The sequence below is a fragment of the Anolis carolinensis genome, chromosome 1 (assembly GCF_035594765.1).
Source record: "Anolis carolinensis isolate JA03-04 chromosome 1, rAnoCar3.1.pri, whole genome shotgun sequence".
In the NCBI taxonomy this organism is placed as follows: Eukaryota; Metazoa; Chordata; class Lepidosauria; order Squamata; family Dactyloidae; genus Anolis; species Anolis carolinensis.
In genome coordinates, this window is record NC_085841.1 from 60777276 (window position 1) to 60804904 (window position 27629).

General features: G+C 38.2%; 2 protein-coding genes and 1 non-coding gene across 3 annotated transcripts; all 3 read left to right on the forward strand.

The window, feature by feature from the left end:
* The first annotated feature begins 1680 nt into the window (after positions 1-1680).
* On the forward strand, positions 1681-16971 carry rbm34 (RNA binding motif protein 34). The gene is made up of 11 exons (XM_008124138.3): positions 1681-1837; positions 5297-5468; positions 7494-7633; positions 8096-8315; positions 10562-10621; positions 11700-11743; positions 13708-13791; positions 13973-14036; positions 14124-14166; positions 14875-14993; positions 16643-16971. The coding sequence occupies exons 1-11, from the start codon at positions 1791-1793 to the stop codon at positions 16922-16924; spliced, it is 1275 nt and encodes a 424-aa protein (XP_008122345.2). The 5' UTR covers positions 1681-1790; the 3' UTR covers positions 16925-16971.
* Positions 16972-19437: 2466 nt separating this feature from the next.
* On the forward strand, positions 19438-27424 carry tomm20 (translocase of outer mitochondrial membrane 20). The gene is made up of 5 exons (XM_003215808.4): positions 19438-19658; positions 23061-23107; positions 23803-23884; positions 24482-24624; positions 27005-27424. The coding sequence occupies exons 1-5, from the start codon at positions 19529-19531 to the stop codon at positions 27047-27049; spliced, it is 447 nt and encodes a 148-aa protein (XP_003215856.2). The 5' UTR covers positions 19438-19528; the 3' UTR covers positions 27050-27424.
* On the forward strand, positions 22033-22173 carry LOC134295794 (small nucleolar RNA SNORA14). Its single transcript, XR_010002400.1, has one exon. It is a non-coding gene; the product is annotated as a small nucleolar RNA SNORA14 (small nucleolar RNA).
* Positions 27425-27629: the final 205 nt, after the last annotated feature.

Genomic DNA, 27629 nt, shown 5'->3' on the forward strand with positions numbered 1-27629 from the left:
AAATGTTTGGATAGTATATACTGTATCTGAGATTTCACTAAAACACTCAACACATATTCAGGTAATGACTTCTCCAGTGGAAGTATACATAGTCAGACAACAAGATTGGATTTTCCTATGTTAACTGTTTTTCATATAAAACTAACATAAAAATGGATGTAGCCTGTGTCTTACTTTATACAAAATCACTAAGTAGGATTCATATATCCAGTTTTGTTGCAAGGTGTTTTGTATTTTACTGAAGGGGTACCAACCATATGTTGCATGTCTACTTGTCAGTAAACAACAATCCAGCAAAGAAGGCAGGGAAAAGAATTGTATTCTCTATTATATGCCCTGACTATATTTGCATTCTAGTATTTTTACAAGGTACTTGTAATGAACTCCTCATGCAACAATCATATAGATAAGTGAAATGTTTTGCAGGCAAAAAAGACATTGTGTCTAAAAATATAATTATGTGGAGGTATATATATATTACAGCAGGAACATAATACAGAATTCAACAAAAACCCTTATTAAACATTTTGATCCTAAAAATCTAAAAATATAATTCTGTATTCTGTTTAAGCTATCTATACATATATAGATATGTGTGTATATGTATATATGTGTGTATGTATGTGTAAACTGCTGAGCTGCTGAACTTGCTGACCAAAAGGTTGGTGGTTCGAATCCAGGGAGCGGAGTGAGCTCCTGCTATCAGCCCCAGCTTCTGCCAACCTAGCAGTTCGAAACATGCAAATGTGAATAGATCAATAGGTATGGCTTCTACCACATGACCTTGGAGGTGTCTATGGACAACACCGGCTCTTTGGCTTAGAAATAGAGATGAGTACAAACCCTCAGAGTCGGACACAACTGGACATAGTGTCAGGGAAAAACATTTACCTTAATACATATATAAGCTCTATTTAAAAAAAATGAAAGAAATACTGTTGTTTTTTTTAGCAGAGATACATATCCACACTTATTACAAGGTACTGTATTTCCAGTTCCCATTTGTTCTCTGCAAATTCCATGTTACATCAGAAATCTTGGTCTCCCAACCTTGTACCTATTGGTGGCTTTTCTGAGGATAAACAACATGCATCTCAAAGGGAGGAGACAGCAATGTTGTATGAAGAGTTCACTTGGATTTGGCCCACCCTTTCTCACTACAGAATATTACTATAAATCAATTACTGATGTCCAGGCCAAATGCAGACATCTGGATTCCAAATGTCTCATAGTTAAGAACAGGGGTGAGAGAACAGGAAGTGAGAGAAATCCTCCCTTAAGGAGGGAAACTCACTCCTGAAAGAGTGATCATGGGGAAAAGGTGAAGCCTTATCACCAATCTTTGTTTCCACGACAAGCCAAATTTTTCAAAAGCCAATTATCACAGGGACAGAAAGCGAGGTGAAATCGTCTACAGACAGCAAAACAAACACCATTGGGGGGGGGGGTCAACCCTTCCCTATGCTATCCATGGCATATGTTGATTTTGGCTGGAGTTAGACTTTAAAAATGTACCTGCTTAAGCGGCTGAGGGGAAAGGAAGGGGCCTGAGGCTGTTAGGAATGGTGGGAGTGGAAGTCCAAAACACCAGGAGGGAGGGCCCAAGTTGGCCCAGCTTTGCTCTTTGCTTTGCTTGAGGCTCCTCCCCCTGCTGTGTATAAGAGAGGCCTTCCTTCACTTCCGCCTTCCTGTTTCCTTTCCTACTGCTGCCCGGGCCCAGTGGCGGGCTCCTCCCCCTTCGGCCCGCCTTAGTTCGAGTCGGAGGCGCCGAGAAGAGCTTCCAGGCGGAGATGGCGGCGAAGGCAGGCAAGGGGGGCAAGGCCCGCCCCGGGAAAAGGTAAGGCGAGACCTCTCAGGCCTGGTTCTCCGCCATGCCCTCTGCTCTGTGCCTTAACGCCCGCATCCCCCCCTTCCAGTTTTCTGCCTTTTGAAGATTTGAAAGAGTCACGGCGTCTCTAATTGCTGTGGTGTTTTGGTCTTATTACACATGGCAGGGGAAAGAGGGCCTCTTGTACTGTTCAGCGTGGCTTTTTAGCAGAGCTTTAGCATCAAGTCACTGCTTTCATCTCGCCTGCTATACATCTGTGGAGCTTCTTTCAAAAAATAGTACAGTAGAGTCTCACTTATCCAAGCTAAACGGGCCGGCAGAAGCTTGGATAAGCGAATATCTTGGATAATAAGGAGGGATTAAGGAAAAGCCTATTAAACATCAAATTAGGTTATGATTTTACAAATTAAGCACCAAAACATCATGTTACACAACAAATTTGACAGAAAAAGTAGTTCAATATGCAGTAATATCATGTTGTAATTACTGTATTTACAAATTTAACACCAAAATATGATATATTGAAAACATTGACTACAAAAATGGCTTGGATAATCCAGAACCTTGGATAAGCGAGGCTTGGATAAGTGAGACTCTACTGTACCAAATCCACCAGAACAGGATTGTTATGTATAAGCTTAATGAGATTTTTAGTTACTGTCATTTATTTTCATTATCTTTGAAGTATAGAACAGCCGGAGAAACCAGGGAAAGTGATTATATGTTCTATCATACTGAGTGATAAATATTCAAGAGTATTCCCTATATATTTTGTGAAGTGAATAATACATATATTTACAATTGATAATTTTGTTGCCGAAGGATTCCCCCAGGCAGGAAGCAGCTAAGCTTTGAGGCTGCAAGGATATTCAGTGTTTTTTTTCGTGTCAGGGGTGACTTGAGAAACCTCAATTCAGTAGAGGTTTATAAGATACTGTGCCTGATTAGTAGCTATTGCTTGAGTATGTTTTAATGTATTATATGTTTTAAATGTATTTACGTGATTGTATTTTATTGCGTATTGCTAGGCTTGGTCCTCATGTGAGCCACCCCAAGTCCCTTCAGGGAGATGGGGCAGGATTTAAGAATAAAGTTATTTATTATTATTATTATTATTATTATTATTATTATTATTATTATTATTAAACTGCTAGTCTCTTCTGGTGTGAGAGAATTGGCCGTCTGCAAAGACGTTGCCCAGGGGACGCCCAGATGTTTTGATGTTTTTACCATCCTTGTGGGAGGCTTCTTTCATTCCCCTCATGGAGCTAGAGCTGATAGAGTGAGCTCATCCGTGCTTTCCCCAGTTGGATTCAAACCGGCAACCTTCAGGTCAGCAACCCAACCTTCAAGTCATCAGTCCACTGTGCCACCCAGGGCTCCTTATTAAATGTTAATCACGGTGATCAGTTTCAACATTCACACTTACCTCAAATAGATAAGAGTTCTTTCTCTCACCCTGGACATTCCACAGATAAAACCTCACTTCCCTAGTTTCCAACAAACTTCACAACCTCTGGGGATGCCTGCCATAAATATGGGTTAAACGTCAGGAGAGAATGCTTTGGAAACATGGCCATACAACCCAGAAAACTCACAGCAACCCAATAATAATTTTATTTCTTGCCCAACTCTCCCCATGGCTTGTGGCGGGCTACAAAACCATTCAAATACATAAGCCCAGCAAAAACACTAGAAATACACACACTAAAATGTATCTCCATAAAAGTTACACACCAAAATGTTTCTCTATAAAAGTGAAGGCAACTTTATTTATATCCTGTCCCATCTCCCCTGGGGGACTCGGGATGGTTTACAACATAGATGGCAACCATTCAATGCCACACAAAAACACCAAAAACACAAATACATAAGTTAAATACAAATAATAAAAACAATATATCATAAATAAGATAAACTAAAATACATACCAAAACACACAAAACAGATCAAACAAAGGACACTTAAATTTCATGTTTAAAGACATATTATACTGTACATAATAGTAATCTTTATTTATATTCCACCCTGTCTCCCTGAGGGGACTCAGAGCGGATTACAGCAAAAATTTGCAAACATTCAATGCCAAATACATTCAAAGATACAAAAACAAACCACTCACATCCCAAAAAGAAACAACATCTACAACAAAGGTATAACAAAAATTAAATAATGACTTAACCTATAAATTAAATGTACACCTTACATAAAACATGAAATATAAATTATATAAAGCCACACTTAAAGTTCATTTAAAATAGTTATTAAAATATTATACATAATATTATACTCTTAACCATCAGTATGCCACTACCTATAACTCATATAATAATCTTTCCTGCCCACCTCTTCACACAGCTCGAGGCGGGTTACAACACTGTCAAACACATTCACCTTAAAACATTCTTTAAACTTATTAAAACATATTTCCACAAGTTACATATTGAACTACACAAAACAGAGATTAAACATGCAATTATATATAGGATTTGGTACCTCCATGCTTACTCTTAGGTGGTACTATTGTGTGAGTGGGTCTCTGCTGCCACTTGACGTAATGATGTTGCATGACAAAATATCTTTTTATCATAATGCAATAGTAAAAAAAAAGAAAGAAATTAGAGAAGCCACTTGGAATATTATCCTTGGAATGCCTTTATCACAATTGGATTCATCCCTGTGTGCCAGACAGACCAGTCAGGATTATGTCCTTTCCCGTTACAGTTGCTGCTCTTTTTTCCATTCTGTCAGTTTTTTCATTCCTGTCCTCCCAACCTGATTTAGATTGAGCCTTTTCCACGTTTATTTAGATTTACAAAAGGAATTAGTTATGGATAAGAAGGAAAAGACTGATTTAAAGGATAAAAACTATCCCTCCAATGGCTACTTCTCAGATTGAGAGAAGAGAACAAAATATCAAACATTTTGACCCAGGCCCCTTCTATACTGCCATACAATCCAGATTATCGAAGCAGATAATCCACATTATCTTCTTTGAACTGGGTTATATGAGTCTACACTGCCATGTAATCAAACTCAAATCTGATAATCTGGATTTTCTATGGCAGTGTAGAAAGGACCCCAGATGACCTACGCCAAGCATGTCTTTGAGGCAGAGAAAAAGGAAACGAAACATTTTTGAAGGAAAAGAGTTCTGTGAATACCAGGGACTCCTCAAAAAGGCAAATAAATGGGTCTAAGAACAAATGAAGTCAGCATCTCTGGATTACTTTGTAAACTTTTGTTAAGATAGCTTTTTATTTTTCTTGAATATGTTACCTTGAGATAGTTTTTAAGAAATTGGTATTGATTCAACTTTATCTGTTTACATTTTGGCAGCTTTAAAGAAAATAGCAATTTTTAATTGACTCCCAGTGTTATTGTTAATTGTTTAAGTTTATTACATTCTAATAAGTTTACAATATGTAATTAATAGTTTTTATATGTCTAATTTTATCCTTTGAATAGGAAAGAATGTGAGAAAGATACTGGTGCCGTGTCAAAGGAGGATTACTTTGTAGGGCAAGTGGCTAACAGCCTGTTTCAAAACAAACCCACAACTTCTGGTACTCACCCTTTGTTACAACTCTTCAGTGCTCCTGCAGTTGAAACACAGCCTATATATCTTGCTGTTCCAAAAGTAAGTGCATTTCCTTTCCTAGACTACGTATTCCCAAATGCGAATTCGGTATCTAGTTCTGAGTCATTGGATGCTTATGGGCAAATTTGTCAGGTTGTCTTTTGTAGTTGGACAGAACATTGTTGTCTGGCATGTAATATAATATGGTGTTCCCATTACAAAAAGTCTACCAGGCTCGTACTAGGAAAGTCACCTCTGCTTCAGGACAATTTAGGGGTCACAGCTCATGTCTTAAGCAACTCACTGCTATTCCTCATGATCTCACATGTGGGGCTTGAGACAGATGCTGTAATCTGCCTAATGACAGAACCAGTCTTGGGGAAAGTGCAGCTGCAGAGTTTATCTGTTTTCATCAGGGCTGGAATCAATGTGTATCTCCTGGATGAAATTACATGGGTTGATCTTACTACTTTAATAAATGGCTCAATGGAGAACATCTATAAATGAATGCTATCGAATGCTTGTGATGCCTTTGCTACTCTGAGCTTTATCAGATTGCTTCAGTTGTTTTCAAGCCGTTATTGAAAATTGTTTTCAGCCCTGTGAGCTTTTTATGGCTAAGAAGTTTATTCATCTTAGCACTTTGTTGCTGAAACTATAATACACTGACCAAGGCTTTGTGTTATTTATTTATTTATTTCGTGTCAAGAGCATTGCATAATAAATAAGTTTAAAAGTGATAAAAAAAAGGAATCACAAACAGCTAAATAGTTTTGGACCAAAAGCGGGCAACAGCAATCGCATTGTCCGTAGCTTTAAACAACAACTCCTCTGTGCATGAGGCAGGGCATTGTGGGCAAGCATACATATGAGGAATTGTTTGTTCAGCTCCACAGTCACACAAGGTGGAAGATTCCTCCAGGTAGTGCCGTCTTGTGTGATACATGATTATATTTGGGTCCTAAATACTTTAAAGATACCAGTTCTCATCTGATCTTTGAAGCTATGCAGGGCCAGTCCTGATTAATAATTGGATAGGAGACCACAAATGAATACTGGATGCTTTAGGTTCTACTTTAGAGAAGTGAACAGGCAAAGTCACCTCTTGAGTGTAACTTGCGCAATTCATGGGTTTGCCATAGGTTGACAGGCAATAGGAATCAGGTGGTATGTCCAGAGATTGGCAACTGGTTGGTATGGTGACTCTAGATGCTGAGTCTTTCAAATCCAGTGATACTGTCTTCATCTTTGCTCCATCTTTCCTTTCAGAATGTCTTTTCTTCGCAAACTTATTGACAAATCCTTAGAGCGCAGTGTCTGGACTATTGATTCTATTAGCCATATCCTCTAGCTGATAACTTGTAACATCAGAGAGGTCCTCTTTTATTTGTTTTTGCTGAAGGACAAATAGAGACCCCAAATCAACTTCATCTCCTTAAATGATTCTGATCAGGAAGAATATTAGTGCCATTCACTACTACCTACCAGATGTACCATCTCTCTTAGCAACTCTAACAAGATTTGCAGTAGTCAAATCTCTATATACTATAACCTTCAGATATACTTTCGTATTTAAATTGCAAGAGATATTTAACTAGAGAACAATATTGAATTATGGTATTGTACTGTGATAATATATGAGCTAGCGTTTAATTCTTGTGATATAAACAACTTACAAAGAAACTCAGCAATTCTTCATTTATGTCAGATTTTATCCTGAAAAGCTATTAACAGTTTTCAAAAATGCTTTTCATTTTAGTAAAATATATTTTTGTTTGAAGCTCTTTTTAGGGTTTGTGTTATTTTCCAATATTATAGACTTTTTCTCAAGAATAATAATACATTTACAACAAATTATTTAATAGTTAGATAAAATGTATCGGATATCAGCTGTAAGAAATTAGTTTTAACATAAGCATATAAATATCAAATGTTCAGGCAGGAATGGAAGGAGGGAAATAGAACTGAATTATCCCCTATACCCATGTTGTTTTATTTCTGCATAGTGATTTTTATTTTAGAATAAAAAACAAACATTGGCTGTCCTTTAAAAACTGTTTTAAAAGTAACCTTTGTTTCACCAAGGAAAGCAAAAAACGCAAATGTGCAGAAGAGGAAATTGCCACGAAAGTTCAGAGCTCATCTGCTCTCAGACAGCCTTTGAAAAAAATGAAGAAAGTAAACAAAAAGGAACTCTCTTTTGCAGAAAAGAACGTGGCAAACAGGTAAATTAACCACTTTCATTCTGTTAAACTAAGATGAGAGTGTTATGTGAAATAACATTTCTTTACTTCTATTAGAGACTAATAACCAGAAAACATTTTGTAATATTTTAAATAACACTAGTTTTGTAGAAATGAATGCACACTATCTTAGAGTTGATGATCAAGAACAAATAAGAGCATAAGAAATGAATTGGCTCTTCAAATTTACCCCAATGGATGTCTGTTTCAGAGGTATATTTGATAATCCCAGGTAATGTGTACTTGGTCTAGTTTTATTTCTTTTTCTCAGATGTTTTTTCACTACATGTTGTTTGAATGACACTACTTGTATGCTTTTTATATTGTTTTCTGTCTGTCTAGCAATTTTTTTATGACTAGGTGAATTGAAAATATATTATTTTTATGACTATTGAAAAAACAACTTGTGATAACTTGGTTGCTGTTATCCCCTGTTCATTAAAGGGAGTGTGCTTTGGAGCAAGCAGATGAAGAAGAAGAGAAAAAAGACATAAAATCCAAACAAAAGCTGAAAAATACTCGACCTGTTACCAAGCATCCCTCAGCTTCAGATGATAATGCTGGAAGAAAACAATGGAAAACAGGAATCAACAAGGCTGAGGAGATGCTCAAAAATAAGAGGACTGTTTTTGTGGGAAACTTACCTGTTAGTTGTACAGAACAAGTGAGTGACTTATCAGTGAATCGTTTATGCTGCAGTACGCTCTGTTTAAGTTTGTGGTTCCAATAACTCTTTCTAAGAGGCATTTTGATTTACTTAACATATTTATAGAATTGGTTTCCACAGAGTTCAAGTTATCAAACCGTCACCCCCAGTTTTTATATTTACAGGAATTATAACTTTGCCAAAGTTGCAGGCCATGGACTATACTTTGCTGCCAACCCCCAAATTTTCTTACTTCCACATCAAAATGTATGCCCACTCTCACCAATAACATTTTAATTTTAAAAGCCTCCTTGTGTCTTCTGGTGCACTGCTTTTTAAACTGTGGGGCCTGACCCCAAATGGAGTCCACTTTAACTCAGTGTTGGGGTCCCGAAAAATTGGGCAACAGAAAACGGTTTCTACATGTCTCCTATACCTTTACACAAATTTGTTATCAGCAAGGTGTAATGTTGATAGAAGACTCTGCAGAAAATGCTTCAGCTCTACTCCTCGAAAAGGAAAACCAGTCTTAGGAAATCTTGCACATGTTGATTTGTTATCAGTAAATGTTTGATTTTTATACCTATTTTATATACTTATTTACCTGGGGTTATGCACAAATTTCTAAGGTAGAAAGGGGTTGCAACTGGAAAAAGTATGAGAAGCCCTATTCTAGTGGCTCACTTTATTTTGTTTTTATGCTTAGTCCAGTTGTTACAGACTCAGGCTGGATCTACACTGACATATAATCCATATTATCTGCATTGAATTAGATCAGGGGTCCGCAAACTTTTTAAACGGGGCCAGTTCATGATCCTTCGGACCGTTGGAGGGCCGGACTATAGTTGGCCACCGAGCAATAATAATAACAACAACAACAAAAATAAGAATAATTAAAAAGAGGGTTGGAAGAGACCCTTTGGGCCATTGAATCCAACCCCCTTCTGCCTTTGTGCACCAAAAGCACAAGCAAAGCACCCCTGACAGATGGCCACCCAGCCTCAATGTTAATAATAATAATTAATAATAATGTGTTGTCGAAGGCTTTCATGGCTGGGATCACAGGATTGTTGTATGTCTTTTGGGCTGTGTGGCCATGTTCCAGAAGTACTCTCTCCTGATGTTTCGCCCACAGCTATGGCATCTCTGAGGATGCCTGCCATATATGTGGGCGAAACGTCAGGAGAGAGTACTTCTGGAACATGGCCACACAGCCTGAAAGACATACAACAACCCAATAATAATAATGATAATAAAGAGGGTTGGAAGAGACCCCTTGGGCCATTTAGTCCAACTCCCTTCTGCCTTTGTGCACCAAAAGCACAAGCAAAGCACTCCTGACAGATGGCCACCCAGCCTCAATGTTAATAATAATAATAATAATAGGGTTGTAAGAGAAGAAGAGACCCCTTGGGTCATTTAGCCCAACCCCCTTCTGCCCTTGTGCCGTGGGGGCCGGATAAATGCCTTCGATGGGCCGCATCCGGCCCCCGGGCCTTAGTTTGGGGACCCCTGAATTAGATAATGTGAATCTACATTGCCTTATAATCCAGTTCAAAGTAAATAATCTGAATTTTATATGACAGTATAGATGGGGCCTCATAAAGTGCCTGTCCTCAAAACTAGAAGTAACTTCTTGTGAATTTCATTTTGGGGAAAACAGGTCCCTTCAGGCCTAAAGCAGTTCTGAGGTTTTCCAAAAGGTAGCCAGTTGGTCTGTGCTCCCTAGAGTGCACAAGAGGAATACATAAGTGATTTAAAAAAAACTCTTGTGATCCTTGTTGGGGAGCTGGTGCATGCTTCTTTGGTTTGCTGGGGCCATGTGCATTTCTTGGTGGTCCAAGTTAATCATCTGTAATTGTACCCATTCATATAAGTATGTATCCCTTGATTTCACTGGAATTTTATTCTGAATAAAAAGGTTTAGAGAATATTAGTATCCAAATGGTAACTTCAACATAATTTAAATCTTCTTGTACTGATTTGTTTAAACACAAGAATATATAGTTTAGCTTTGAAGAAGCCAAGGTTTTTGAGTTTGTTTCTACTAGTGAAGACACAATTATTTCCTAGATGGGCTTGCTTTTCGTGTTTTTTATACTGTATTATAAACCAGGCAGAAGTTACAGGCAACACTGGAATTCTGTTCACTCTGCTTAGATGAAATATTTGCTTCCATTTAGATTAAATATGTGCTTCTATTTACTTTAAATACTTGGTGTATTTGCATTGACAAATTAATCCAAAGATTTATTTGAATTTAGATGCTGAAGGCATTTTTCAGAGAATATGGACAAATTGAATCGATTCGTTTCCGTTCCCTGGTATGTTGCTTTTTGTGTTCACTGCATGGTTGCTCACTGGGAAGGAGTGTTTAGTCACAGGACAGGGATTATATTTTATTTACAGACGGCCTTCCACATTTGTGGGTTTAACCTTTCCGAATTTGATTATTTACAAATTTGGTTGATTCTGGGTCCTCCAGTACTATTTTTTGGCCAACTTCACACCAGAAGTCATATTGGAGGACCTAGAGATTCCTAAGAATAACATTTCTATAGTTATTTGTAGATCCCTCAGCATGATTCTGTGGTCAGCTGCTAGCAGAGATTGACCATAGGGTTGCCCTGGAGGGCCTAGAGATTCTTAGAGAGGTGTTCTCTCACCAATAGTCGTAGTTGTAGTAGTAATAATAATAAAGTGGAGGAGGAGGAAATGGAGAAGTGAATTTTCCACTTTGAGGGGGGGGTTGTCTGGCACCCCTAGCCACAGTGAATTTGGAGGGCTGACTGTATTGTATTTTGGTTTGAGTTTCTAATCAGGACAGAATTAGGTTGCCACATACCTTTCTAAAGCCTTTGTGCATAGTAGAGGAAGGACTTTTGAATTGGTATGATGTCCAGTAACATGACTGTGCCTGTTTTCCAGGTAGAAAGACTTAAATAGGAGTTTTGCAGACTTACTGACTTGGAAAACTGATCTAAATTAACAGTTGGGCTGTTAATAAATAGTTATGTATTCTAATCCAATACTATTCAGAGTGGCAACCCATGGACTGATGCTACTCCACAACCTCTTGGTTGCTGATCTGTGGAGAGTTTCCAAAAAAGGAAAGAAACATTTGTGATCAATGGACAGTAATACAGTATTAGTCCTGACACATTTTTTAAAATACCAGTCCTCCATGTCAGATAAACAGAGAGGCACTCATTTAATCTGTCCCCTAAATATTTTGTAAGAATCCCAATTTTATATTAATTGGATATATAGCAAACCTGAAAACTTCATAAATCCAATTGTCCTTTTTGTAAGGCCATTGTCCTGTCATGAGAAATTTAAAATAGTCATAATATGATATCGTTGAACAAAATCTGTCATCTAACAAATCCTTTTCTTTTTAAGATTCCATCAGAGGATACTCTCTCAAAGAAACTGGCAGCCATAAAGTAAGTCATGCTTCCTTTTGGAGAAGGGGAAAACACTTGTTTTGTTTAGCAGTTTAAATCAATTTCTTTTTAGCTACCACTTTTTTTTGCTCAGTGTTTGTGAAAATGGCAGCTTGTATGCTTGATTGCCATCCTGTATTACAGTCTTGTATGTCTGTAGTTATTAACTGATTCAGTGCCAGGAAAAACATAACATTATGAATTGGTAAATTAGTATGGTGAAGTCATTGACTAAAGAGCCAGTCAGAAAGCCTGAAGGATGTTAATCTGGCTTTTTTCTATTAGATTGTGAAAGGAGAAGCACGCAGAGCCTCAGTATTTTCTTGGTATCATGGCTATGAAGCAACCCTTTGATTCCATGTTTGCACCTCCTGATGCTTGTCTCTCATCCCTGGACCTCCCCAATCTTTGTTTTAGGGAGCCATTTTTCCTGAAAACTACTAATAAAACCCCCCAAATTTGTGAAAACAGAAAACCCACACAACCCCTAGGCTCCCCCATTATCTTGAAATACTTCTGTTTACCTCTGTAGTTATCAAAAGGGTGACAGAAAGTAGTGTCACTTTACTTCTGATTGCTATTTTGATTTGAATTATGGAAGAGAGGAGGTATTGGAGGTCACTGTGAGTGAAGGATCTGGAGGAATATGGTTCCTTGCTTCTCCCTACACTCACACTGCAGAGCAAGCGAAACCAAAATCATGTGTAAGGATGACTTGCTCTGAATTGGATACTTGTTTCAAATTGATTGCAATACATCTAATAAGCTTATTTGGTTGCCTAAATTCCCTAAAGGAATATGATACCATCTGATCTTGGAAGCTAAGCAGGATAAGCCATGGTCAATTCTTGGATGGAAGGTCACCAATATACCAAGTGTTGTAGACTGTATTTCAGAAGAAAGAACTGCAAAACCACCTCTGAGTATTACTTGCTGAAGAAAACCATATGAAATTCATGGGTTTGCTATAAGTCAGCAAGCAATTTGAAGACACAGACATACATAATTTTGTCAGCCCCAAGTATCCTAACAGTTCTGGAGCAAAGTAGAAATTAAAGTTATTCTGCAGTTGATTGCATCAGCATTCTAACTGGAAGAAGTAGGAACGCCTTACTGCCCCATAGAGTCGTCTATATGCACAGCTTTTGAGGTAGATAAACTCCCCCTAAAATATATCTTGATAAACTGACTTGTTGTAGAGGGTAGAATAAACATGTGCTGTTGTCCAAGTTGACTATCCTTTCTCTGAAATACTTAGGACCAGAGGTATTTTGGCTTTTAGTGTTTTTCAGATTTTGGAATGCCTACGAGTTATTTGCATATATAGTAGAGTCTCGCTTATCCAACGTAAACGGGCCAGCTGAACGTTGGATAAGCAAATATGTTTGATAATAAGGAGAGATTAAGCAAAATTTGACAGAAAAAGTAGTTCAATATGCAGTAATTCTATGCAGTAATTATTGTATTTATGAATTTAGCACCAAAATATCACTATGTATTGAAAACATTGACTACAAAAATGCGTTGGATAATCCAGAATGTTGGATAAGTGATTGTTGGATAAGTGAGACTCTACTGTATGTACATAAAGAGATGTCTTGTAGATGGACTCCAAGTCTAAATATGAAATTATTTTATGTTTTATACACACATTGCCTGAATATAGTTTTTTACAACAAAAATGTCACTATCTCAGCCAGCCATGTGTCCAATTTTGGAATTTTAAATATTTTGGAATTATAGATAAGTAATGCTTAATCTGTGTTAGGACAAAATGTTAAGATATGTTTGGGATCAAGAACGTATAGGACTGGTATCTTCTTTAGAAAAGATGATGTGTCACATAGAATGCAATAGATTTTCCTCCTGAGTAACTATTTTGGGAATTGTGGTATATATTCTATTACCAGACATATACATGTAATTTCAGTTAAGTATTAAGCAAACCCTTTTATCTTTTCCAGGAGAAAGTTTCATCCTAATAGGAAATATATTAATGCTTACATCGTTTTCAAGGAGGAACACGCAGCTAATGATGCTTTAAAATGGTATTGTTTTTTAAAAAAAATTACTGCTTGTGTTTGATTTCATGATACATACTTAATTATTAAAACCTTACTTAAAGCATATTAATTCTAATCTGTATATTTTTATATGCCAACTAAAGACAATGCATATGACTGGGTTTTTTTCTCTCCTTACCTCCCCACCTGTTTATGGCTTTAACAGTAATGGCACTGAATTTTGCAGTGGATTCCACATAAGAGTTGACCTTGCTTCGAAATCCACTTGTGTGAGTAATTCAAATGGTGTAAGATTTGTTCCCCTCCGCTTCCTCCTTTAAGTTATTGATTCAAATCTTTTGTTGGCTTTTTTACAGCACGATAACAAGAGATCAGTATTTGTGGGCAATCTCCCTTATGGTAGGTGTTTTTTTGCATTATTCTTTTCAGACAAGAGTAACCTCTTGTACCAGGAAAGCTCCGAGTCCCCTCGGGGAAATGGAGGCGGGTTATAAATAAAGCTGATATTATTATTATTTCCAAACTGCTTATTTACAATTTGGGAAAGAGGAGCTGCTGGTGCCTGCCTCACATTTGGCAAGCACTAGCAGCTCTTCTTGTAAGACTTGGCCTGAAGGAAACTGCATTCTCTGCCTTTCCCTGTTCTTGTTGCAGCTGGGAGCAGAAGTTCTTATTCTTAAATTTTATTTTCACCAGTTCTTAGCTTGTTACATACAAAATATTGACAATGCAAACAAAATACTTTGTATACATTGTAATGAAGGTTTATTTTAGTGTAAGGATGGAAATGTGTGGTTTTTTGCAAATGTTGTTGGGAAGGCTACACATTCTTCTCCCAAGTTGATTTAGAACAGTGATTATTAGTTTGGATATATAAAAAAGCTACAAGTCAAAGACAAGCGAACCTAAATACATTTGGAACATCTGCTGACCTAATGGGGAATAAGGAGTATATGCATCCCGGAATTCGCTCAGGCTTAAGGAATCTCCTACATGTAATATTATATCATGATTAAGCATTGCCTATGAACATAGCTATACTCTTGCAAAAGTTCAGATATTATGACTTAATATCAGCATACAGTTCTGTCCTCTGTTTGCTTACAGCTATTGATGATGATACTGTAAGAACCCATTTCTCTCAATGTGGAAATGTAATGGGTGTACGAATTGTGAGAGATCAGCGCACAGGCATTGGCAAAGGATTTGGCTATGTTCTATTTGAGGTATGTTAATTTTGGTGATAGAAACTTACTGTGACATATTAATGTCAAATACATTGGGTTCTTACTGAAGTGTGGTGAGGGAATTTAACAGCAACAGAACTGCAATGTTAAAACTAGTTATTTATGACAGAAATCTTGAGGTGTTATTCATTATTAGGATTTAATGAGTGGATTATTTTAAGGCCTTCTTGACAATCACCCTATCATCCATATTATGCACCATTCTCCAGGAGTTTCATTTCATAGCACCTCCCTTACAATTCTTTATCAAAAGCACTAGTCTTCTTGCAATAATATGACCGCTGAAGAATGCAAAATGTGTGCTCCATCTAGACTGTCACTTGAGGCAATCCCTGAGGGAAATCTCTCTGAAATGTACAGTTCAGGCCTCAACTCTCCCTAAGAGTCAAGATAACTGAAAAGGTTGATGTACTTTGGTGATATCATAAGACAGCACTAGAAAGGACAATAATGCTTAGTAACATGGCAGCAGGAAAAGAGGAAGACTATTCCAGATGGATAGACTCAATCAGGGAAGTGATGAATCCTGATTCTGCAAGATCTGAAAATAGGATGGGGTGACTTGAAAGTCTCATTAATGGGGTCACTACAAATTGAAGCTTACTTGAAAGCAATTAAACCTATCCAAACACTTCTGTGACTAATCAAAAGGAGGGCAATTCCTCCAAACTCCCATGTCCTCTGGAGACTTGATCTGGAGAGTTTGGAGATCCACCAGAGCAGGTTATCGGCACTGGAGAGGGCTGCTTGGGGGAAGGGCCCCCAAATCCTTACCTCCTACAATGGTTCTTAACTAGAAATGTAATTTATAACTAAATTATGGGATAGAGCTGACATACAGATGCATAATTTTATTTATTTAATATTATCTCTTTCTCCCAGCCCAGGACTCAGGGCAACTGAAGTACAGCTAAAAAAGAATTGTACACAAGGTTAAAAAAAAACCCTCTACAACAATTCTATAAAACAGTGTCAAAATAATTAGAATAAGAGAATAACAGAGTTGGAAGAGACCACATGGGCCATCTGGTCCAATCCCCTACCATGCAAGAAAAACACAATAAAGGCTTTATCTGTTCCAACAATATATGAACCAAAGACCTGCCTTAAAAAGGTTTTTGACTACTGGCAGAAAGGGAACAGAGAGGCCAATCCAACCTACCATGGAAGGAGTTCTAAACCTGAGAGCAGCATCTCTAACGTATTTACCAAATGTGCTGTGATAAACAATATTTAGCAGCACTCTAAAGACTGGTTTTTATTTTAACATGAGCCTTTGTGGATATCAGTTCGTTTCCTCAGACACAGTGGTTATTTTAAAACCTCAGGTTATTAAGTGAATTGATAGAATTGTGGGAGTGAAATAGAATATAAGATTCAGAATGCTTATCCCAAATATTCAGTGGGCTATGTATGAAGATACAGATCTTTATCATTGCTTTCATCTGGATGTGTGCCCTGATAAGAACATTTTTGCTGATCTATCACACTTGGTTCTGAGGTTGTTTTAAATTGGTCGTGTTAAGTGTCTCTTCAGCTGCAAATAAATATGCATGGCTCAAATATGAGATGAATGTTGAACTCTAGATGATGTCATTTCATACATAACCTTTTAATTTTCCTTAAAGACTACAGATGCTGTACACCTTGCCCTGAAACTAAACAATGCTGAACTGGAAGGAAGAAAGCTAAGAGTAAAACGTTGTGTTGAGGGTGAAAAAACACAACAGAAAAGTCCACATAACAAAGCGAAAAGCCCCATTGGACTTAAGTATACAAAGGCAACTTCACTGAAAAATGTAAAAGGATACTCTAGTAATACTTTTGCTGGTGAAAAAGCTGTCCCACTGAAAAAGAGCAAAAAAACCAAACCAAAAAACATGAAGAAAAAATTTAAAAAAGCTAAATGAAACTTGAAGTTTGAATTATATTTTAAATAAATTTTATTTCATACTTAGTCTGTTTTTAATATATTTTGTCTTCATAGTTTTAAGATATACAGTACCTTGATTAATGTATATTAAAAAGTGATGAAATAAACTTTACAAAAGTTAATAGGCCATAACATTACATCTTCACCTATTATAGTGGGAAGACCATCCATTGCCCGGGGGCGGGGGCTTTATTAATGTTTCCCTTACCATTTTTTGCAACTAATAATTTTCAAGTGTGTTCACCTTCTAAACACACGTTAATATTCTGAAATCTAAAACTTGCTAGTATTTGTAAGTTGCATATGTATTTGAATGGGATGAGTTTCTTTTGGAGAGTGCTAAGAGTTCAAACAGTTAATAACAGCTGCTTGCTTTTCCTTCCAACCAAGCTTTATTAGCTTCATTTTATAAACAGCTTTTGGGGGGTTACAGGATTATATGGCAATGTAGATCCAGCCTCCGTGTGTTCTTTTAATTTGTTGCCATTGCTAAACCCTAAGCCTCAGGCCCTTTCCTTTCCCCCCTTAGCCGCTTAAGCAGCTGAGGGGGAAAAGGAAGGGGCCTGAGGTTGTTAGGAATTGTGGGAGTTGGAATCCAAAATACCAGGAGGGCCAAAGTTTGCCCATGCCTGGTCTACATTGTAGAATAGATGCAATTTGGTGCCATGTTAACTATCATGATGCAGTCTTGCAGCACTGGTGCCTCACGAAATTACATTGCCTTGAGCCATGGCAGCTTAAAGTGGTGTCAAACTACATTAATTCTTCAGCCTAGATCAGGCATCTTCAAACTGGCGCTCCAGCTGATTGGGTCTCCCACTGCTAGAAGCTTTAGTCAACTTGTTCAATGGTCAGGAATTCTGGGAGTGGGAGGCCCAATCAGCTGGAGTGCCAGTTTGAGGATGCCTGGTCTAGATATGCATCCTAGGAAACAGCAGATGTGACAGGGTTGCTATGAGTTTTCCAGCCTGTATGGCCATGTTCCAGAAGCAATCTTTCCTGACATTTCTCCTGTATCTATGACAGGCATCCTCAGAGGTAATGAGGTATGCTGGAAACTAGTCAAATGGAGTTTATATATCTGTGGAATGTTTAGGTTGGGAGAAAGAACTCTTGTCTGTTGGAGGCAGTTGTAAATGTTTCAATTGGATACCTTGATTAGCACTGAATAGCCTTTCAGCTTCAAGGTTTGGCTGCTTTCTGCCTGGAGGAATCCTTTCTTGGGAGGTGTTACCTGGCCCTGATTGTTTCATGTCTGGAATTCCCCTGTCTCTCTGATTGGTGTTCTTTATTTATTGTCCTGATATTAGAGAGTTTTTTAAATACTGGTAGACAGTATTAATAAGAATAATATTAAAAATAATTACTTTACTTTTAGATCCCACCTCCATCTCCCCGCAGGGACTTGGGGCGGCTAACATGGGGCCAAGTCCAGATAATCACAATAAAACAGGATAAAATACATACATAAACGTGGATCATCAACGGGAAATTTAAACAGAATAAATGAACAAAATCTGGCTACCAATATTAAAAAGTTCTTTTAAGATCAGGCCAGTAAATAAAGAACAACACTCTGAAAGCAGGGGAATTCCGGGCATGAAACCAGGCCTTGAAGCTTGAACCAGGCATGGCTTTTCAATGCTAATAAAGGTGATTAATTGCAACATTCACACTTGCATCCAACAGATAAAGAGTTCTTTCTCCCAACCTGCACCTTCCACAGATATATAAACCTCCCTCGCCTAGTTTCCAATATACCTCACAACCCCTGAGGATGCCTACCATAGATGTGGGTGAAACGTCAGGAGAGAATGCTTCTGGAACAGACATAGTTCGGAAAATAATTATTTATTTTTATACCCCGCCCCATCTCCCCAAAGGGACTCGGGGCGGCTTACATGGGGCCTAGCCCGATAAAAACAATCAAAAAATCAATAATACAACAATAAAACAATTATACCAATAAAACATCAATTATCAGTAAAACAATCGATAAAATCGACATAAAACATGTCAACGTGCTGGAAGAAGCAAAGACCACCATCACTGAAGTGATGCTCCTACGCCATCAACTCAGCTGGACTGACCACGTTGTCCAAATGCTCTATCACCATCTCCCAAATCAGTTGCTATACTCCCAACTCGAGATTAGGGAACGTAAACACAGCAACCCAGTGATTCTGCCCTTCGAGAACACATCCTCAACTCCCAGAAGCCCTAGCCAGCTTGTTCAATGGTCAGGAATTCTGGGAGTTGGAGGCCCAAGCAGCTTGAGGCTGCCAGGTCTAGATGCGCATCCTAGGAAACAGCAGACGTGAGGGTTTCCACATAGGCAAAACGGGAGCAACGAAGGTTCGTGACGCATGCGCAAACTAGGCACGCACGCACCATGGCTCCCAAGGAGCCTGGCACAACTTTTAGCGGGTGAATGAGGCAGCGTGCCTTTCCGCACATGCGCAGTGCGGTTCAGCGCAGGCCGTCGCCGGCCGATGACGCGCAGTAGGCGCGGGGCGGGCCTTTCCTTTTCCTCCGCGCCGAGGAGCCTGAGAGGAGACAGAGAGGGTCCGGCGGGAGGGTGATGATGGCGATGGGGGGCAAGAGCAGCGCCATCGCCGCCGGGCTCTGCGGAGCCCTCTTCATCGGCTACTGCATTTACTTCGACCGCAAGCGCAGGAGCGACCCCAACTTCAAGAACCGGCTGAGGGAACGTGAGTCGCCTCGCGCCCAGGGCCCCGGATGTGCGCAGAGCAGGCTCAACCCGGTTTAAAGAATGCTGGAGGTCGGGCATGGGCAAACTTGGGCCCTCCAGGGGTTCTGGCCTTCAATTCACACAACAGCCGCTAAGCGGCTGAGGAGCAAAAGGAACAGCCTGAGGCTGTTGCGGGAGTTGAAGGCCAGAACACCTGGAGGGCCCAAGTGTGCCCATGCCTGCTGTAGGTACACCGACACACAGTTGGGAGTAGCCCTGTTAGGTTAAAAATATATCATCATCATCATCATAGGGTATAGATAAACATAATCATCATATCCATAGGGGTAATCTAGCACCTTAGGATCATGGCCAAGAGAATAAAGCATTCCTACAGTATTTGCACTATAGAATCAGTGCAGTCATCACACCACTTTTAGCTGCCATGGTTCAGTGCTATGGAACCCTGGGATTTGTAGTTTGGTTGGTCACAGAGAAAAACTAAAGTGGGTTGTTGTGAGTCTTCTGGGCTGTATGGTCATTTTCTAGAAACATACTTTCCAGACGTTTCGCTTACATCTATGGCAGGCATCATCAGACCCCTCAACAGCCTGGAAGACTCACAACCACCCAGTGATTCCAGCCATGAAAGCCTTGGACAACAGAAAGCTAAAGGTTTTTCTAAAACTCCCAGGATTCCATAGGATAGAGCTGTAGGATATTATCAGTAAATTCTACAGTGCAGATGCACCCAGAGTCTGCTTCCTCAGATGCAGGTTAAAAAAGGCTCATCATTCCAAGACAAAGATATGCAAAGGGGTCTAGCTCCACCTGAGAGACTGAGGAGGCCAAGCTGGAAGCTTAGGTTTTCATGTACTACTACTACTACTACTACTACTAATAATAATAATAATAATAATAATAATATAATAAAAATTGGAGCCCCTGTTGGTGCAGCGGGTTAAAACTGCTGAGCTGCTGAACTTGCTGACCGAAAGGTCGGCAGCTCAAATCCGGGGAGCAGGATGAGCTCCTGCTGTTAGGCCTAACTTCTGCCAACCTAGCAATTCGAAAACATGCAAACAGGAGTAGATCAATAGGTACCGCTCCAGTGGGAAGGTAACAGCGCTCCATGCAGTCATGCCAGCCTCATGACCTTGGAGGCGTCTATGGACAACACTGGCTCTTCGGCTTAGAAATGTAGATGAGCACTACCCTCCAGAGTCAGACACAACTAGACTTAATACCAAGGTGAAACCTTTACCTAATAATAATAATAATAATAATAATAATAATTTTATTTATACCCCACCACCATCTCCCATAAGGAGTCAGGGGGCTTACAAAATAGCACACAGGGATGTTATACATAAAATACAGAATACATAAAATACATCAACATGAGGACAATAATAACATTACATAAATCAGGTATATAAATTAGATAAAACAACCTCTGTTAAAGTGAGATCAGTTAAAATATCAAGTTAATCGCTATAGCAGGCCAGCTTTTCTTATTCGTGTCAGGAGCGACTTAAGCTGCAAGTCGCTTCTGGTGTGAGAGAATTGGCCATCTGCATGGATGTTGCCCAAGGGATGCCTGGATCTACACTGCCATATAATGCAGTTTTTGAATCCAGATTTTCTGCTTTGAACTGAGGTTACACCACCATATAATCCAGTTCAAAGCAAATAATCTGGATTCAGAAACTGGATTATATAGCAGTGTACGTAGATGGGGCCTAAGTCTGCCTCTGAATTCATTCGCTCTGCCTGTCTCAAAAGAGCCTTTTGTGCACACACACATGCACATATTCTGGATTAACATACTCATGGGGAACACACCTTCAACCAAGGAGTTCCCTGCTGTATGAGCCAGTGTCCTAGGATACTGTAGATGTTCTTCAGCTGGGGCTTGGAGTGGTGATGCTGAAGCCTGCTATCTATTTGACCCCATTTTTTTGGGCATGTGCCTGCTTGTGTATGTTTGTTGAAGTGTTCTAGTAAGAACTGCATAAACTTCTAAAAAATCAAGGTCACCTAATCATTAATCTGAAGCGTTTTTCTTTCTCTGACCTTGTGGGAAAAATGTGTCTGTGTTTATTTATCTGTCTTGAAGGAAATGTCCCATGTAATAGCAAATCCAGTTGGATTAGCGATTTCAGGACTGGAACAACTGAGAAGCAAGATCATAGTATTCCAGAAAATAGCATTTCTGTATGACTGGACCCTCTATATAAGAACACTTATTTGGAGCAAAATTGGCAAATTGGTCTTCAAATTGGGTGCTTTTGTATCTTGATGTGGACCTATATTTTTCAGATTTTCAGTAACATTATAGAAAATGGTTTATAAAGCGAGAGGAGAGGAAAAACATACAGGTCCGTCATTGAAAGCATTCTCAAACCCTCCTGGTACTGTTGCCATTATAACTTCCAGGATAAGAATGAATGCTAAATAAAAATGTAGAGTTATCCAAAATGCAGAACATTCTGTTGTAGTTTTGCATTATTTCACCTCTTCAACAAAAATATAGTGCAGTGGTTCTCTGTCAAACAGTTATACTTGCTCAAACTGATTATTCTAGCAATTGTAAAATGTGTTGTCAAAGGCTTTCATGGCCGGAATCACTGGGTTGCTGTAAGTTTTCCGGGCTGTATGGCCATGTTCCAGAATGTTTCTGGAACATGGCTATACAGCCCAGAAAAATCACAGCAACCCAATTGTAAAATGATGTTTCCAGATTTGAATGATTTTTGCTAATAGAATTGAGAGGGTTTTTTTGTTTAGATAGTTTATAGCAGCTTATAAATAGTACCAAACTTGCCTTTGGAGTTTGGGGAAATTGATGGTAGGGCATGGAGTGGTGACAGCTTCCCCACAGGTGTCTGGCATCTCTGTTATACTGCAGCTGCTTTTACAAGAACTAAGGAAAATAAGTTTGTGTCCTCCCTTGCAGTCTAGTTTAAAATATTGGGAAATTTAATTATAAATATGAAGCTTTTCAAACTCATGTCAGATCAAATATTGCTCCTGCTGGTGGAAAAACTAAGAATACCACTTTATTCTTTTCTTTGGCTACTTTGGGGGATACACAGAGATTTCAGCAAATGCAAAAAATTACTCTGTGCTCTGAAGTGTGCTTCCTTGACCACTAGATGTCATCTGACAATCAGTTCTTGATTATCAGTCTTTATGCAAAAAAGGTAGGTAGCTCTATAGGTGGCTGCTTGTCCTAATGTAAAATTTGGAGATGGATCTCAACTTATGTTGGGATTCTATAGCACACTTCACAACATGTAGATAACGGTTCTTTCCAAGTATCAATATAACATAGCAGTATGATTTGAAAAGTCAATGTTTCCTAACAAATGTATATATTATTATAGAATATGCAAATCGTACTCTGATTTATTCATAGGAAGGAGGAAACAGAAGCTTGCTAAAGAAAGAGCAGGACTTTCAAAGGTTAGTGATATATTTTTGTTTAGTATAGGACTTTTGCTGTTGTTGTTTTTCTGTGTGTTCATTTTGTTTCAGTAAGATATGATATGTAGAATTCTCTTCAAGATGAACAATGATTTTTATGTATCATCCCAACACTTTCCCTTGAGATGCATTATTTGTCTTAGATCTAAAGAAAATCCAGAGGAAAAATGTTCCTCTCCACACACACACACACCACACACTTGCACACACATATTCTCTTACTTTCCATTCATTTTGATTCTATTCATGTTGATTCTGATTCCCTTCCCATTATGAAAAAAATCTCACCTCATTTGGGATATCCTTGGAGAAAAAGTGCAAGAGAATCAACTTCCACTGATTCCATTTCTCAAATGTCTGTTAATTATTTGAGTGAGATATTTCTAGGATATAAAATTTTAGAAATTGGAGTTGCTGTAGCTAATTGAAGTACTTGTAAGTTAAATACATGGTCATCCAGGAAGTTCAAAGTGTCTGGCTTGTGTTTCATAATTTGACTTTCAAAAAACGTGGCATTTAATATTCCTGTCACACCTTTTTGTTGTTTAGTGTTACATGTCATCAAATATAGAAGTGTTTTTGTGTCATTTTTATGTGTGCATGTGTGTTTGCATTGGTGCTGGGGGGTTGTTGTTGACTTCAAGTAGCTGATTGAATGAATGTTATCATTCTAGTTGCCTGATCTAAAAGATGCAGAAGCAATCCAGAAGTTCTTCCTTGAAGAGATCCAGCTAGGCGAGGAACTACTAGCACAAGGTTGTTGCAAATTTTCTTAGTGGAATGAGGGAGTTAAATGCTTTGCAGTAGAAAATATACTAGGGACGCTTTTATTGAAAAACTTTGCTCCTATAATGGATTAATAGAAATGATCAAAACCTTATCTGGCATGATATAACGAAGACTTGGTAAACTATCCAGGGATGACTTATATTTAGAAATATGGTCTTAAAAGTCAGAAATCCCAGTGACTAAATAGATAGGTTCACTTATGCTTTTAATGCTACCAGGTATCTTAAGTATAGGCAAACATGTTTAGGAATCATTTCTAACCAGATTTTTCTGTTACATAAGAAATATATTAGGTTGCCATCTTGTTATAAATGCGTTGACATGTTGATTTCAGTTCTCTTTGAAAATATAAAGCCAAATTGTGTTAACTGAAAAAATGAAGCAAATTAAGCCTAAAAGCTTGAATGACTAACTTGCTTTTTGGATGGGTGTTCAATTTTTGCAGCTTTGTGGACATAGCTTAATATTTTGTTCACTTTTTGACATTAGCTTTTATTTTAGATAAAAGAAAGTTCTTCCTAATATGTAATTAAAATCCCGTGTGACATACTTCCTTTTGTACAGGAGAATATGAAAAGGGTGTTGATCATTTGACAAATGCTGTTGCTGTCTGTGGACAACCACAGCAGTTACTACAAGTTCTACAACAGACACTTCCACCACCAGTTTTCCAGATGCTTCTTACTAAAATTCCAACAATTAGCCAGGTATGAAACATTGGAGTCTACACCATTCTATAAGCTTTGAAAAATTATTTTCCGTTAATAATGTTAACTGCAGCGGGCCCTCTTTATTTCTAAATATCTATACACTGGTAAATCAATCTGAAACTCTAGATAATGATTCATGAATATGATGAAGCGAGCTGGAGTCTGTGAAACCTTATGCTAGGATAGATATTGTTGATTTCAGTGACTCTTAGCTCTATTGAAGTAAAAATAACCAACACAGCTATTTCTCTGGGAATTGCAGTGGAAAATGCTGTATTTCTTCAATTGTAAGATGCACCCTAATTTCAGCACAACCACTACCAACAAAAATACATAAGATTCACTTGTGATTCTAAGATGCATCCCAATTTTGGAGGTGTTTATATATGGAAAAAGTGTGTCTTAGAATTGAGGAAATGCAGTAAGATTTTATTGCACTTACTCACAAGTAAGCATTCCCAAGATTGCAATTTTACATGTTTAGTGCAGGGTGGTTTTGCTTGGTGCTGTGAAAAGTATCCAAATCACATTGGATGCACTTGCAGCATTCAGTTTGGATATGAAATGTAGTCAGGATGAGGCAGGTAGAGGTTTTTTGTGTGGTGGGACATGCTTCTCAAAGTTCAAAGTGAGTCCTTTTCTGCTTGTGTCTCAATATTCCTTGGAAATTTTTAGATTGAACATGTATTGAGGCTGTTGTTGAAAATTGCAAAGATTTCAGTTTGCCCGCAGCAGTCTTCCTGATTCCCATTAGTACTAAGGAAAGCTGCATTGCCCACCAATTTCATTTCTTGATGCAAGTCATAATGCAGTCCTACAGGAATTAGGGATGCTTCCATGGAGTCTTCTCCCTATATGCTCAAGTCATCAGGACAATCTACTTTCAGCGTCAACAGTCTCTAATACTAGGCTGACTGGCATAACTGGTGCTGAACTCTTGATGGCGAATCTCTCTTGGAACTCCTTAAGCCTCAGCTATTCACCATCACCAGCACATTGCCTTTATTAGATACGTGAAGTGACTGTTATCCAACAAATTTTGAAGGACAGCAGGTTGGGATAAGCCTCATGGTGATGGACTTGAAAAATTAACCAGTTTAGGAAACTGATTTTAGAATGTTACTTCAGATATAATTTTGAATTTAGAACTGACTGGTTTTTAACATATCGTCTTTCTTTGCATAGTGGTCACACTTTTTATTCCTTTTTATGTGATTTAAAAGATCTGTCTTTAATTACCAGATTTCTGATATTAAAAAAAACTGCCTTACCTCCGAAAGAGGAGGAGGGATGATACAGTCTCAAACAAACAGCTCTGTTTCTGTTTGTTTGTTTTTTAAAACTGCAGAACCATTTGGGGCTAAACCAATCTCCCTCCCTCCCTCCCTTCCTTCTCTGAAGACAAGGCAGTTTACAAAATCTGAAATGGAGCTCTTTGGAGGAAGGGGAGAAGATCCAATCTAAATACCTTCATTTCATAGTTTTTAAACTGCCTTGCCTTTGGAGAAAGAAGGAAAGAAGGGGGAATCAGCCCCAAGGGGAGGGGGTGGACCTATCTCATTCTCCCGACTATTATGTGGTGAAATGCAGTAAATATATTTTCTTAGTAGCTATTTTGTGGCAGTATTTATCTAGTAGAGGATATCTCACTGTTAATAACAACTTCATATTCTAAGTGGCAATGATCAGGAATATTTAACTGCCCTCGTTCACATAAGAGATGTGTTGGTTTAGAGTTAGGTACTATAATGCCATCCCTGCAACAGCAAGGAATATAAACTTATCTATCTTCAATTTGAACCGAATCTGAGGGTGCATCTGCACTGTAGATTGAATGCAGTTTAGACACCACTTGAACTGCCATGACTCAGTGATATGAAATCATGGGATTTGTAGTTTGGTGAGGTGTCAGTATTCTTGTTGAGAAGGCCAAAAGCTTTGTAAAACAACTCTCATGATTCCATAGTCTTGAACCATGGTTTTTAAATACTGTCAAACTGCATTAATTTTACAGTGTAGATGCTCCCTGAAAGTCTTCTGGAAGTAATTAGTGGCGGAGAACTGTCCAGAAGTGTGTCTATGTAGAAAATTTAAGGGAGTTAACTTTCAATGGTTGAACCATAAAATAATGATAGTATAGAAACCTGTGTAAGGATAGCTGCCAGGTTCTCAGTGAATAATTTTTAGGCATCCTTAAATATTGCACAGTTCATTAAAAAAAATTAGAGCCTTGTTACTTCTTACCATACTTTGTGTCTTTAAGTTTGTTGTCAAAGAAGAAGGGCAGTTTAAATAATTTCTGCAAGTTATATTCTGTTTAGGTAATTCACTTGTCAAAAATATTGCTCTAAAAGTGTTCAAATGTTTTCTTTTTCAGAGAATTGTAAGTGCGCAGTGCTTGGCTGAAGATGATGTGGAATGAGAAATCTCATCAGGAAGTAACAGTGAATCCTTAGCCCAATAGATGAGCATTATGGGGGGAGGAGGGGAAGCAGAATAAAGGAGCAAGCGTAATAGTCATAATGGACTGTATACCACATTTCAACCTGCCAGAGTGAATTTAAACTCTAGATAGGTTGGTTTGGCTGGACTTTATTTATTATCTAGTGCAAAATGTATTTTGATAAATTCATTTTATAAACACACCATGTTGAGTTATACAAAGTATAATTACTCTCATTTATTACCAATACAGTTGTAACATTGTACATATAAAAAGATGTAAAACTGCACCATAAAATGATCCCATGCTCATTTTTGAAAAACAGAAAGCTAAGGCATTAAAAACTTACCTGTGCTTCTGTCTCTGTGTTCTCATTCAGATATCAAAGGAGTCTAATAGGGTACCTGAAGATTTTAGTATGCCCTGGAAGTCATCCATGATTATTCTGTAAAAAGAACTTGAACCCATGAAAAACACAAGTAGTCATTCTGGGCTTCATAATCAACTTCATATAGTGCTCTTTACTTAGATGTACAGAGTTCCTAAGGCAGCTTGTTCT

What these genes read in the sequence shown, in the direction of transcription:
- tomm20 (XM_003215808.4), top strand. Translation starts at nt 19,529, where the DNA reads ATGATGGCGATGGGGGGCAAGAGCAGCGCCATCGCCGCCGGGCTCTGC. An exon ending in AAAGAGCAGGACTTTCAAAG is followed by an intron (nt 23,108 to 23,802) that starts GTTAGTGATATA and finishes TTATCATTCTAG; the next exon opens with TTGCCTGATCTAAAAGATGC. An exon ending in AAATTCCAACAATTAGCCAG is followed by an intron (nt 24,625 to 27,004) that starts GTATGAAACATT and finishes TTTCTTTTTCAG; the next exon opens with AGAATTGTAAGTGCGCAGTG.
- rbm34 (XM_008124138.3), top strand. Translation starts at nt 1,791, where the DNA reads ATGGCGGCGAAGGCAGGCAAGGGGGGCAAGGCCCGCCCCGGGAAAAG. An exon ending in AAGGCCCGCCCCGGGAAAAG is followed by an intron (nt 1,838 to 5,296) that starts GTAAGGCGAGAC and finishes TCCTTTGAATAG; the next exon opens with GAAAGAATGTGAGAAAGATA. An exon ending in TATATCTTGCTGTTCCAAAA is followed by an intron (nt 5,469 to 7,493) that starts GTAAGTGCATTT and finishes TGTTTCACCAAG; the next exon opens with GAAAGCAAAAAACGCAAATG.